The sequence below is a fragment of the Nicotiana attenuata genome, chromosome 11 (assembly GCF_001879085.1).
Source record: "Nicotiana attenuata strain UT chromosome 11, NIATTr2, whole genome shotgun sequence".
Classification (NCBI taxonomy): domain Eukaryota; kingdom Viridiplantae; phylum Streptophyta; class Magnoliopsida; order Solanales; family Solanaceae; genus Nicotiana; species Nicotiana attenuata.
The window spans coordinates 19,404,162-19,417,832 of NC_031999.1; the positions used below are offsets into that span (position 1 = coordinate 19,404,162).

The 13,671-nt window shown below is 38.1% G+C and overlaps 1 protein-coding gene across 1 annotated transcript; it reads right to left on the reverse strand.

Moving 5' to 3' along the window:
* LOC109234747 (putative late blight resistance protein homolog R1A-3) lies at positions 1,844-4,531 on the reverse strand. Its single transcript, XM_019400810.1, has one exon. It carries the CDS (start codon positions 4,529-4,531, stop codon positions 1,844-1,846), a length of 2,688 nt encoding a protein of 895 aa, XP_019256355.1.

The following is a 13,671-nucleotide window of genomic DNA, read 5'->3' on the forward strand; positions in this document are numbered from 1 at the left end:
TGCTTTAGCATTCACAGTTATGACGGCAGCTTGCTCATCAGTGTAATCATCCAAATCAAGTAGATCAGTTGATAATATGACTTGACCATTATCATCTTTCTTTGGCGGAATTAGAAGATTTCCCTTTTTAATCGCCCACCAGAATTTGATGTCATATGACATGGTGTATGCTTCCATACGCACTTTCCAATGAGAAAAGTGTTGTCCGTTGAAATATGATGGTAGTACTTGAGAGGTTCCTTATTTTTTTTCTCACTAACTGTTAAGCAAAGTTTGTGAGCCTGGCTCTCATACCAATTGAAAGCACAAGATGGGGGGGGGGGGTGAATTGTGGTTTATTAAAAATTGGTTGACTAATTGTAAGTTTAGTCGACTAGGTTTCACGCAGCAAATAGGTAAAGTAGAGATGAACCAAACGGATTGAAAGCTAAACAAGACACAACAGTTTTTATACTGGTTGGGTACCGGTGTGGTACTTACGTCCAGTTTCCCTTGGGTCACAAGGGTTCTCTTAGATCTTGATAAAGGATTACAACAGAGATGGTTTTAGTTCGTTCACCACCAACGATGATTTACAGTAATTTCTGGATTTGACACAACTCTCTTTTGTGTTCTAACTCTTTCTATCTTTTGTGACACTTGTAAACTCAAGAATACAGTGTTTATGCTAAGAACTAGAGAGACTTAGAAGACAGTGTTTGTAGTTGTGTAAATCTTCTTCTTGAGATTGGCAATCTTCTTAAAGGAGAGTTTTAGAGCTGTTGCAAATTGATCTTGATTGAGGCACTGAATCTTCTAAGAGATTTAACCCAAGGGGTGCCTCCAAATCCTACACTTTAGATGGGCTGGATTCGTTTATGTCCTTCCTCTTTCATGTCCTCATTTCATGAAGTGATTTAAGGCTTCGATTTGGTTGGTCAATCTTCTAATATAGTCCTTGAGGAGAGGCATGATATGCTCGAGCTGCACTTGATATATCTCCCTTGTTAGACAGCCTCGATGTCCTTTGATTGAGACTGAGATGGCGGGACTGATTTGGTTTCCTTTTTGATGGCTTGACTTCCTTTAATTTAGCATCATCAATTCTGGACTTCCTTTGTTTTAGCATCATCAAATCTTCGATCTTCTCTTCTATTTGTTGATGCCCTTGATGGTGCCTTGATTCCTGCAATCAAAGTAGATAGGATTTAGCGCTGCACAATTGTCATCATTGAAACTTAGATGTAACACAAATAAACAGTAGAAGATAAACTAGAGAATGATGAAGTAACAAGTGATTGCACCTTCTAAGCTTCTGCTATAGACAGTAGCGAAGCCAAGAATTTCCCCTAGGCAAACTTGAAAGAAGTAAAAAAAAATTCCCGACAAAGGGTGTTCAATATATGTTATATACCTCTAAAACCTAATATTTTACCTATATACACAGTGTAATTGACTACCCTTACCAGAGTGTAGCTCCGCCCCTGGCTATAGAACTATGTGCAGCACCATATGATCAGCTTTCTTGAACTAAATATTAATTAATCCCACCCTGCAAGGGAAAGAAACTCCATCATCCTTGAAGCAGATCAACGACGTTATAAGCATCATAGAACCATATGAAGAGTTTAGGGGATATATTAACGTTCCGTTATGCTAAAGAATCACAACTGCAAGTGTTAAATGTGAAGAGAAATTAAAGTAAGCAACAAACTCTATGTAGTCATTCTTCTGTTCTGTTTAGATGTGTAAAGCCTGAACTATTACACATTGTTATCACCCTTGTTTCACAGTAGATATCATTATCAGACAACCAAAAGGGAATATATAGGATGTAAAGTATCAACACAAAGAAAAATATATACTAACTGATTTGGAAGTATTCTTTTGAGATAGTTTGAATCTCACAAGGTTTCTCGTTGATGCGAACACTAAGGCTATCATTCGCCATGCTCTCTTGCTCTTGTTGAATTTCTTTGACGGATTTTGCAACAGAACTTCTGCAGTTATGCAACTCTATTGACTCCAACGTACAAATTTCGCCAATATCTTTAGGAATTTCCTCCAGGTATAAGCATCGTTTCAGAACTAGGCGTTTCAGCATTGGGAAGTTAACACTGCCAGCGTCCCAATGCTTCAGATTTGTCCTGTCGATTAGGAGGAACTTAAGTTGATTGAAATTCTCTTCATCGTTTAATCTCCATACGTCGCCATCAAATCCATTGTCTTTAATTTTAAGCTCTTCGAGATTTGGCAGTGTTACAATATTAGCCATGTCTTCCCATGGTAAATAAGTGCATCTTAAAGTCAACCTCTTCAGAGATGTAGGCAAAGCATACTTACTTGGGAGAGGGTGCGGGTATAATTTTCTGGAGCAGATTATCTTCAATATTTCAAGCTTATTTAAACAGGAAAGGTTATTTAGCGTCTGGAAAATCATATCTCTCCTGCATTCTGCCCAAGCGCCATGAATTTTCAGCCTCTTTAGATTGGGAAAACCAGTAAACAATTCCTTAGTACAACAGGAAATACTTATATCTGAAAGTCCCTCGAGATTTTGTAGCTTGAAACCGGACCCTTCTTTACTCGATGGAACACGAAAAGAAGAGATCTTTCTTACCTGAAGATGCCTCAAAAGTTTCATTTTCCAGATATCCACTGGTAAATTAGAGTGTCCGCCAAAAACCAAGTTTTGCAGATTATACAGCTCGGACACTGACCTGTGAAGATCATCATAACAGTTGAATTCAAGGTATCTGAGATGTACTAATTTTGTTAACTCGAGAGGGAATTCTCGGAAAGTATACTGAAGGATTGCCAACACTCTTAGAAGTTTGAAGCGCGCTAAAAAAGGTACTTGTTTAGAAACGGGCGATACAAGTTTGAGTCCATTGAATAAGTATAAAGTTCGGGTGAAACTAGATAATGAATTCCAGCAATCACTCGGAGAAATGGTTGAATGGAAACTATAACGACGAATATAAGGCTTACAAGCTGAATCATTGAATCTTCTTATGACTTTATGAATTCTGGTAACCTGCATAAACTTCTCTTTTTCAGCTTGTCTTAAAATCAAGTCGCGCACCAGATCATGAACGCCACATGTTTTCATCTCGCCATTGAATCTCCGTTTTATAACCATTATTAAGTTCCTACTAATAAGATCCTCCAACCATTCTTTTCCAATTTCTTCCAAGCTTTTGACCCTTTCATTCCTTAGAAAACCATCAGCAACCCATAATTGGATCAATCTATGAGTTTCAACCTCAAAACCTTCCGGAAAAGCTGCCATAGAAAGGAAGCATGATTTCAGGTGATCGGGCAAGTAACTATAACTCATCGCGACCACTCCAAGACATTTATCTGGTTCACTAGCAACAATTTTACTTATAGTTTTGGCAACATCATTCCAACATTTTCGTGTTGTAGAAAGTTTCGAGAGATGTCCTGCAACCACTAGAAGAGCTAAAGGTAGTCCGTGGCATTTTTGTGCTACTTGCTTTCCGATATCTTCTAATTCAGGAGGACATCCATGCTCTACACCAAACACCTTGTCCTTAAGTAACTTCCAACTATTATCCCAATTCAAAAGGTTCATCTTATGAGGATTGCTATCGGGATCTGCATGCTTAGCGACCTCTTCGTGCCTACTAGTCAAAATAATTCGACTCCCATTGTTATCATCAGGAAAAATTCTTGTCATAAGATCCCAAATGTCCTTACTCCAAATATCATACATGATAATAAGGTACCTCCGATACTTTAACTTTTTGTATATCATATCCATCAGCTGATCGTCAGTACTTTCATTAATCTCCTCGCTCACATCCATTGGATTAGTCTCACTAATGTGAGGGATACAAGAAAGAATGCTCAACCACAAATCTCTAGTTCGATATTCTTGAGATATCGTTACCCAGACATGGATGTCAAAGCGATTCCTGATTTCAGGATGATGGTATACTTCTTTAGCAAGAGTTGTCTTGCCAATCCCCGCCATGCCTAAAATTGAGACAACTTCTCGACCACATGGTGGCCCTATTAGTCGTCTCATGATTTTCATCAAGTCGTCTTCAAGACCCACGACAACATCTTCTTGACTCAGATTTGCATTATGTTTAGATGATGAATCAAGACCTAGCAACGAATCCACTTTTGTACTACTAATAATAGTAATATTTTGCATCAAGATCTTCCTCTTCACAGCATCAATCTTTTCTAAAAGTGGAGGCAGATCGTCGCATATAGGCTGGCGTGACATTCCAAGTCTTGAACAACAACGTTCCAATTGATTAAATTCATATATATTTAGTTCAATCACATTCTCTGCTTCATTCACTGCAATTCTTATCTCTCTCTCTAACTGCTCAAAATGTTTACATGAGTCTTGCCTTCTAATATTGCAACTGCTCTCAACAAAGTTTTGGAAATATCCAACACTATCTAGGAGTGATTCCACCATTTTTCTTGTATCACCAATTACCCAACGTGGCTTTTGTTGCATTACTTGTTTCAACGTCTGAATTAGAGAAATCACAGCTGCATAAGCCATCTTGCACCAATGTATACTATAATATGTTCCTTGATATTAAGGTGTCAGTAGTTGATTCCACCTCGAACACGTGACCTATAGATCACAAGCTAAGAGCGGGGCAGCTCAATTAAGGCATAGAGAAAGCTCCAAGCAGCTACCATTGATCAACCTTATTCAGGCACATCAATCAAAGATCTTGCTTACCGAATAACTTTCCTGGTGAAGGATAGAAAGTTTGACAAGCTAAGAAAGTCTCGTTGAAAGCAGGAACTAAGACTCTGACGGCTATTTTAGCTAGTTTCAAAGGCTTGATTGACCCTTGGGATTGAATCTAGCTAGGGGGTGCCCTCGTAGAGACTAAAACCTCATTATGCCGAAGATAGTAGAGGTGCGACAGCGCTTTGGTAGCGAGTGGAAACTTACTTTTTGTGTGGTTAGTAGGAATTTCTTGCTTGCTAAGGGATGAAGACAACTTTACCGATGCTCCAAGGCTCCTCTTCCAAATGCTTTAATCACTCAAGGATTATATTAGAGAAAGAAGTCTATGTTTTCAATGCAAAGAAAAGTAGTTTTCAACATAACATTCTAATAAACATGGAGAGAAGAATATAACATTAAGCTTTGAAAAAATGTATACTATTTCGTCAATTTGTATGCATCTGATTTGCTTCCTAGAAGTCACAGGAGAGAAAGTTAACAGTCCAAATTAAACGACTTAGTCTTTGTTTTATTAAACAAGTTTAATTGGTTGTCTGGTCCCTTTCTTTTGGTCACCTAATACACAGAGTCCAATGCCGTTGTTTTTTTTTTTATTCATAGCATCCAGTATTCAAAAATCCCGATTCCGAATTTTTATTAGTAAGGTTCATTAAAAGGAAAAACACTATTTATTTGGGATATGTTTGGTACGAAGGAATCCAATTTTTTATGATTGGTTGGCTTAAATATTTTGGAAAATATTTTCTTTTAATTGGAGAAAATTATTTTCCCTATTAAAAAAAGGAAAAATATTTTCCTGAATTTTTTTTAAACCTTCCCCACCCTATTCCTCATCCCCACAACCCAACCACCACCGCATCCATTACCCCCACCCAATCCCCACGCTCCACCTCCTGCCCCCATCTCTCAAATCCTCCACCGTAAGTAGAAGTACTATTAATGGTACTTTTTTTGTTAATGTTATAGATAGAGTACTTTTTTTTCATTTCAATAAATGAGTATCTTTCTTTTTATGATATAACAAAGTATTTTTCTTTTCATGATATAAAATAGTTTTTTTTTCATTTTAACAAAAAAAATACTTTCTTTTCATGATGTAAAAAAAGTATTTTCTTTCATTTCAACAGAAAAAGTATTTTCTTTTCATGAGAGTATATTCTTTTAATGATGTAGAAAAAATATTTTCTTTCATTTCAACAAAATAAGTACTTTATTTTTATATTGTAGAAAGAGTACTTTCTTTTTGAACCAAAAAAAAAGTATTTTTTTTAATTATGGAGCACAAATTTAAACGTTATATTTGCGTAAAAAAGTAATGCAGCACATTAGCTCCTTTTGTGTTTGTGTGAATTTTTAGAAAAATAATTAAATTCTTGAAGAAAAATAGAGTTCTAAAAACGTTGCATATCTGGAAGGGTTTGTGAGCACGTGATTTTTGCCTCGCTTGAATTATTCCTATAGAATCCCTAAAATTAGGATTTTTCTTTTATTATTTGATTTTTAGGATTTAATTGCGTAATTTTCGTGTGTATTCTCATTTGTGTGTGCATGTTTAGTTTTAGATAATTCGTAAAAAAACAAAAAAAAATATTGTGTTTGCATTTAGGATTAATTTTACATTTTTAGATTAATTAGTAATTGGGCTTTTACAAAAAATACTAAAATCACAAAAATTTGATTTGTTTGTTTGGTTTAAATTCTAGTTTTGAGGTTTATTAGTTTCCTTTAAATTGGTATTAGTTTTAATTATAGCTTAATTAGGTAGGTTCAATTAATGTTTTAATTTTAGTTTTGTTTTAAAAGTTGAAAAAAAAAAGTAAATAAAAGAAAAAGAGTTAAATGAAAAGGAAATAAAGAAAAAAAAAAGAAGATAGAAAGAACAGGCCTGCTAAGGATTTAAGCTTTGGGCCAATATCAAATGGCAATTCATTGGCTCAATCAATTGACCCCTGAAACCTTTCCAAACGCCCAAAACCAGCGCAAATGCCCGGTCCAAACCCCATGTCTCTGAGACTCCTGAAACGACGTAGTATGGGGAGAATACTACGTCGTTTTGAGTTATTTTGTGACAAGTTAATCTGGGCCCTCCGTTTTACCTCATCTAAGGGCTCCAGTCACTTCTTCCATTTTAATTAAATATGTCCAAACACCACAACATTAACCTAGGACCTCCATCTTATGTCGTCTCTTCCACTCTTATCTCTCACNACCGAAAATCGCCATGCGCGCGACTGGCCTCCAAATCCCATGAAAACTTGACAAAATAACCACTTTTATATCCCCATTCCAAATACACTGTTATTTCCTTTCCAAAACCACTCCTCCTCTTCAAATCAAAGATCGAAGGCAGCACTGAAATACTCTTCTTCTTCTCTCTTTCAAGCTCCGATCTGGTTTCTTCTTGATGTTGTGCGCATAGACCAACTTCGATGGAAAGCCAGGGGGTTAGAGGTTCGTTTGCGTGTAATGGCCAGGTACGGTCATAAATCTCTGATGGGCCTTCATCTCCGTTTCTCCCTCATTCTTGGCTCGTAATGGGAACTGTGACAAAGAGCACGAGCCATTGGAGAAATCCAGGCTAGTGCTCAATGTTACAGTTCACATCATGGAGTCAAGGCCTTTCGCACTAGTTCTATTGCTTGTAAGTCGTCGATCAAGTAAGTATTCATTTTCTTCTGTGTTATTTCTTTTCCTTTCAAGGTTCGTTTCGATTAGTTCATTAGATATAATTTGGGTCAGATGATGAAATAGATCTTGTACAGTTGTTTTTACTCAGTTTGCTTGGTTCATAGTTGTGGCTAGATTAATTAAATCGATTTCTGTTTGTTCCAATTATTTGAGTTCTTTGGATTCAATGTCCTTGGACTTCTTCGCTTATGTTTTCTTTGGCCCATACAGCCATGTTCAGAGCCTTAGGGCTCGATGAATGATGGCCTGAAAGTTGGTGGAATTGGGCTACATTATTCAGGCCCATAAGTTAAACAGGGTCTGGTTCATAGGTTGACCCATTGGAGACCTTTCAAGGGCCATAACAGGGTCATGGGGGGTAATTCTCATATTTGTGAAGGGTAGTTTAGGAAAGAAAATAGAGAACCTTGCAGTAACTGAAAATAGAACCCCCTAGAACCTTCTAGATTGGGGTTCTAATTTGAAATTCAGGAAATTGGGTGGTATAACTGGTAACAAGTCAGTCCCTTATGGACTTTTAAGCAAAAAGTTAAAATTAAGGGGGGGGGGGGCTAAGGTGTAATGTAAAAATCTGAAGATGCCCTAATATTTGTCTATAAAAGACAGTCTACTCTACCTTGCAAGTTAAGTTTTAGAGATCTGAAAATTTGAAATCCAAGTCTAAAAAAAATCAGAAAATTTGAAATTTGAAAGTTTGAGAGGGAATACTGAAAATCAACAAAAGTTTCTGCGGAATTTGAGAGTTTAAGTATATAGAGTTTAGATCTTAGAGCTCAAAACAAAATCCTGAAAAAATCAACAAAAATAGCCTAGAAATCCACCAGATCTACTGTTTCATCAAGTTTCAGCAGTTTAAATTAACTTCCAAGTGCTGAAACTAGGTGGAATTCACCTGTTAAGAGTCAATTTGAATCATCAAAGTCTGGTCTTAAGTTCAGCTGGGTCCTTTGCTCAATTGAACCTTATTTTTGGTGTTTGCTGCATCTCAACTCCTGAATTTTGCATTGGACTTGCTGGGATTTTGCTGAGATTGCATCTGTTACATTGCTGCTGTACATCTGACCTTCAATCTTCTTATTTTGCTCTAATTTCCAGGTATTGCCTTGTCCTCTAAATGATGTTTGAAGTTTGCATCAGAACCTATTGAAGGAATGAAGAGATTGTTGCACATTTCCCCTGTTAATCCCCTTTTGTTGTCTGATTCATGTTGAATTTGTTTAGTTTAATCTAGTTTACTTTCAAACATGTTTGTTTAGGTGCTGAATTTAGGCTCCATGAGAATGTGAAAAATTATATAGTTTAGACACATGAGTATTTGTAATAACTGGACTGTTGGGACTCATGAATGTCCATTTAGTAATGTTAGCGTAATTTTAATATTTTAAGGGCTGCTATCAGGTTAGTTTGAATGTTAAATATTGGAATATGGTGTGGGCTTGAAGCTGGTTTTAGGACCAGTGTTTGTAATCCATGTTAACGTTAATTTTGGGCCTAATGAGTATTTGAGATGTCTCCACACTTCAGGATTAAATTTCAGTAGTTTATGTCTAGTTTCAGTCCAATAAATGCCTTAAGTTCTGCAAATGTGTTATGTAAGTTCAAATGTGGTTCTGGAAGTAAAAGTTTCAGAATGAGTGTGTGTGGTTCATCAGGATACATATAATTTGAATACGAGCATGAAATTTAGACTTAAAATCAGCATGTGTTCGATTTGAGCGGAACTGAATTGTTCATGTGTTTTCTGCAAAATTATTAGGTTTAATTGTGATTCAAAAGTCAGTGTTTCTGCAATCCAATTTAATTTTAGTGCTTGACTTGGTAAATTGAAAGAGAATAAACAAATTTAAATTGATTTTTATACTTGCTTATTAAAGTGCCAACAATAGGCTGCCCAGGTGATCGAAATGGGCCTGCTTAGAGGCCAAAATATTAATCAACTTTACAGCTGAGGAGTTTGTACGCAGGCAGCTTCAGGGATTCAAACACTAAATATTGGGCCTCTCTTTCAGGCCCAGTTGTATCACCTTAGCCTTGTATTTAGTTACTAGCTTTTAAATTTATAGCCCATATCTAGTCCTTATGACCTTAGCCAATTAGTAAGGCCCTCAAAAATAATTCTAGGAAGGCCTTCTTAAGTAACATAATAGTTCATGACCCTTCAACCTTAGTCTAGTATCCTTTAAAAAATGAAATCGAGGTGCGTCGCGCCAATCAAAAATCATAAATTGTGTGGCCCTCTTTAAATACTTCCATTAAAATACTTAGAACTCGGGACGTTCCATTTAGCGAATTTTCATGGCCTCCCGCAAAGTTATCAACACGTTAGTTGCTTTAGGCGCGCATTTTAATAATATACTTTTCTAAACTCGGGTGCACATTTATGTGACCCAAATCCAAATCTCAACGATATTAAAATATGTCAAAAACCACGGGTGCATTTATGTGACGTGGTTCGAGACGTACTTTAATAACGTTGCAATTCTCTTTAAATAATTTGAAGCAGTAAATAATTTAAAATTGCACTATAGGTTGAAACATGTTTTAAAATCAGATAATAGGCTAATTATGATAGTTTAAGCGACCGTGCTAGAACCACGGAATCCGAGGGTGCCTAACACCTTCCCCCGGGTTAACAGAATTCCTTGCTCAGGAATTTCTGGTTCGCAGACTTAACTTGGAAAGTCGAAAACTTCCTCGATTTGGGATTCAAGATAAACCGGTGACTTGGGACACCAGAAACCAAACCTACCCCAAGTGGCGACTCTGATCATTAAATAATCCCATTTCGAATAATGTCACTTTAATTGGAAAAACTCCCTTATACACTATCCTCCGGGGTGGTATGTAAAAAAGGAGGTGTGACAGCTCTGGCGACTCTGCTGGGGACACGAACCCAGAACTTCGGTTCAGGGTTCAAGAATTTGAGCTTAGAATAGCTATTATATTTGGCTTTATCTTATTACCTGATTTTCCTACATGTTTCATGCTAAATGTGCTAAATGCTTTACCGCTTTGATATTATCTAAATTGTATATAAAACTGTTACGAAACCCTTCTCTTCTCACCTCCGAGGATGTGCTCGCTGGTCGAGACTCCCTATTCTGTTAGTGTCATACCTTAAAGTAAGAAAGAGGCCGGACAAGTTACTAAGCCGGATGGCCTTTTGGTTCCCGGTACGTAGCCCCCTCCTCGACTCGAGTTGTCCACTCGGGTACACAGTCTAGAACATATACCCAGATTTTGAACCTAGCATAACTCGACCTCATGCCGGATCCCTAGTAGGAGCGCTTATTTGCATCACGTGCATTTGACTTAGGGGACTCAACACAGGGGTTGGGTCCGTCTAGGACAGGTGACCTGAAATGAAAAGACCATCCTGATGCATCCTACTTGCTGTTTGTGCACTTATTTGCTTCGGATCTACATGTCGACCGGCTTGTAAATAATGGGCGAAGTTTGGAAAAAAAAGAGAAAAAAAGGAATAATAGTGTTAGGGTTGAGTGAGTTAGTCACCTGTTTTAAAAAACCAAATACCCAAATGGTACCGCAACTCTGCCGAATTTTTTTTTTAGAAAATCAAAGAAAAGAAAGTTTTGTTTTCAAAATAATTGGTTTTGTCAAATCTGCCCGAACTACGCCAGTTTGATTCTCACCGGATGTGGGATACGTAGGCAACCCCCATCGGGTCCAACTTCCCTTTTGCAAAAATAACCCAAAAACAAACAAAAAATTTTAATTTTTGTCACAAATCAAATAAGTCGGGTGATGCCATTCTTGTTTAAAATAAGCCGAATGTCCCCAAAAGGGCGCCGGAAGGCTGTTTTTGCAAGAACATCCACCTTGGGTCATTTTCAACGGTTGGCGGGCGCAGCCTTAAAATCTTCTTCCCTGAAGTGCTAAAAGGCCGTATCTACAAAATCGGGTTTTTGTTTTTGAAATTTTCAATAAAAATAAAATGGAGTCACTTTTTCTTTTAGGTCAAAATAAGTTATTAAATCACCTTAATAAGTGTGCAGGATGAGCACAATTCAAAATGAACCTTTCTCAATCATGAACAAAATCCCTTTGGAGTTGCGTCTGCGGTGGACTGATCTAGGAGAAGAAGGGCAAGACACAATTTCCTTTAAGACACAAGTACTTGATCGCCCCGAGAACCGTAGCTGTGCACAGATTCTTAGACTCACTGAAGATAAGCAGGGGGGTCCACAACCTGGATTTGGCAGCTGGCTTTTGTACTCCACAATTTCTATACCAAAGATATGGCCACATAGAAGGGTTCAACAATCCGGAAAACAAAATATGCAGCAAAGGAAACCGCCACAAATGGGAAGAACATAGACGTTTTGCTTTTATGGTGGTTTTCTTGGGGCTTCTGGTGTTCCCGAGGAAGGATGGAAATATCGACATAAAAATAGCGGGGTCGTCAGCACTTTACTCACCCAGGCCAAAATCACCCTCGCGCCCATGATAGTAGCTGAAATCTTCCGTGCTCTCACAGCCTGCAAAGCCGGAGGAAACTTTTTTTAGGGGTGTAATTTGTTGTTGCAAATGTGGATGATCGAACACCTATGCCATCATCCTCAATTCATGAGTTATGGGTCAATGGAGAAAACCTGCATAGAGGAATTTTATACGAGGATTGATGGGATCAGTTTGCCTGAAGGGGTCACAAAATGGACATCATACTTTCGGTCTATCACTGCCAGGACGTTTGGATGGTTACCTGTGGATGAGATCATATATATGCCAGCAACTGGGCCTCGCTTCCTCTTGATGGGTCTTAAGAGCATTCAGCCTTATGCTCCGTATCGGGTTTTAAGACAACTCGGGAGGTGCCAAATAGTGCCAAAAGATGAGGATCTTAGTACCCAAGTAGTTGAGATTGGCCCTGATGGCCAATTTCCTGAATCAACATTCCGTCAGATCTGGAGTGAATGTCAATACTTGGCAGCAAATACTTGTGTACGGGATCGATCCAAAGGAGAAGTTTCACCCGGGTATCATGCTTGGTATAGAAGGGAAATTGCATCTGGGAGGCCGGCCAAAAGACCTCACCTCCAGGATTTTGTTGAGTCATCACAAGAATAGTGGGCCTAGTTAACCAAGGAGAATGAATATTGGAAAAGCAGGTTCCGGACCTTCAGTTTGAAAATAGCTTACAAGCCGCAACTGATGAGGGTGAAAAGAAGAAACTGACCCAGGAAAATGAGGCTCTTAAGGCTCAGATCCAAAAGATGAAAATAGCTACCAGCAACTCAGAAAGAAGTCGGGCTGATGAAAGGCTTATAAGCAGACTAAAAAAGAAAGTCCTCGAGTGCCAAGAAGAACTGGAAAAATCCGAAGACAATATAGCAAAAATTCGGGCGCAATGGGCAAAGAAAGCAGAAGAACGGGCACAATTTGTGCAGCAAATGAAGAGAAACTATGAAGGGACCATCACTAGCCTGAGAAGAAAAGTGACTACCCTGGAGGATGAGGCAGCCCAGCAGGATAAAGATTTCAAGGCTGATAGGGAGCATTGCTATAAGCTAATGGCCAAAATGGAGAGAGAAATACAGCTATTGCAAGATCACCACTTTCATGACTCCCAAGTGTTGGAAGCCCGGAACCAGCAAATAGGTCGACTACTTCAGGAAAAGGGCAGAATTAGAGAGAGGATTAGGGCCATCGTTGACTATATATCATGAAATGCCAAGCGTGCGAGAGCATGACTCGTACCACCTTTTTTGCCGCAGTGATGATTTTTGTCCGTCAAGTTATGAGTGATCTGGAGCGACTGCAAGGGGGTCTTGCACATAGGCCCGTGGCGAGGCCGAATGATGCCCCAAGGGCTGAAGCTTTAATGTATTCCTGAACTTTTGTTTAGTCATTGAGTCTGTATTTTGGTTATTTTGAGTCTGTTTGCAGTTTTTCCTTTCCAAGAAAACAAGTAGTTTAGCATCTTTGTAATAGAAGTTTTATTAATGAAAAATTGAAAATTTCCAAAAATTATTTCCTTTTTTTTATATTTATTCTTCAAGAACTACGCTTGGTCTGATTCATGCGGGGTCATGATACGTGGGCAATCTCCATAAGATTCGACCGTAACCCTAAGAGAAAAGAAAAAGGGGGAGGAAAGAGAATAAAAGAAAAAACAAGAGAGGAAAAGAAACAAAAGAGAGAGAAAATAAGAAAACCAAGAGAAAGAAACCATGGCAAAAAGCAAAGGCAAGAATGAAAGGAAAAAAAAGAGAGAGAGAAAAGAAAAATGA

Coding starts and splice junctions, on each gene's coding strand:
- LOC109234747 (XM_019400810.1), bottom strand. CDS start 4,531: ATGGCTTATGCAGCTGTGATTTCTCTAATTCAGACGTTGAAACAAGTA.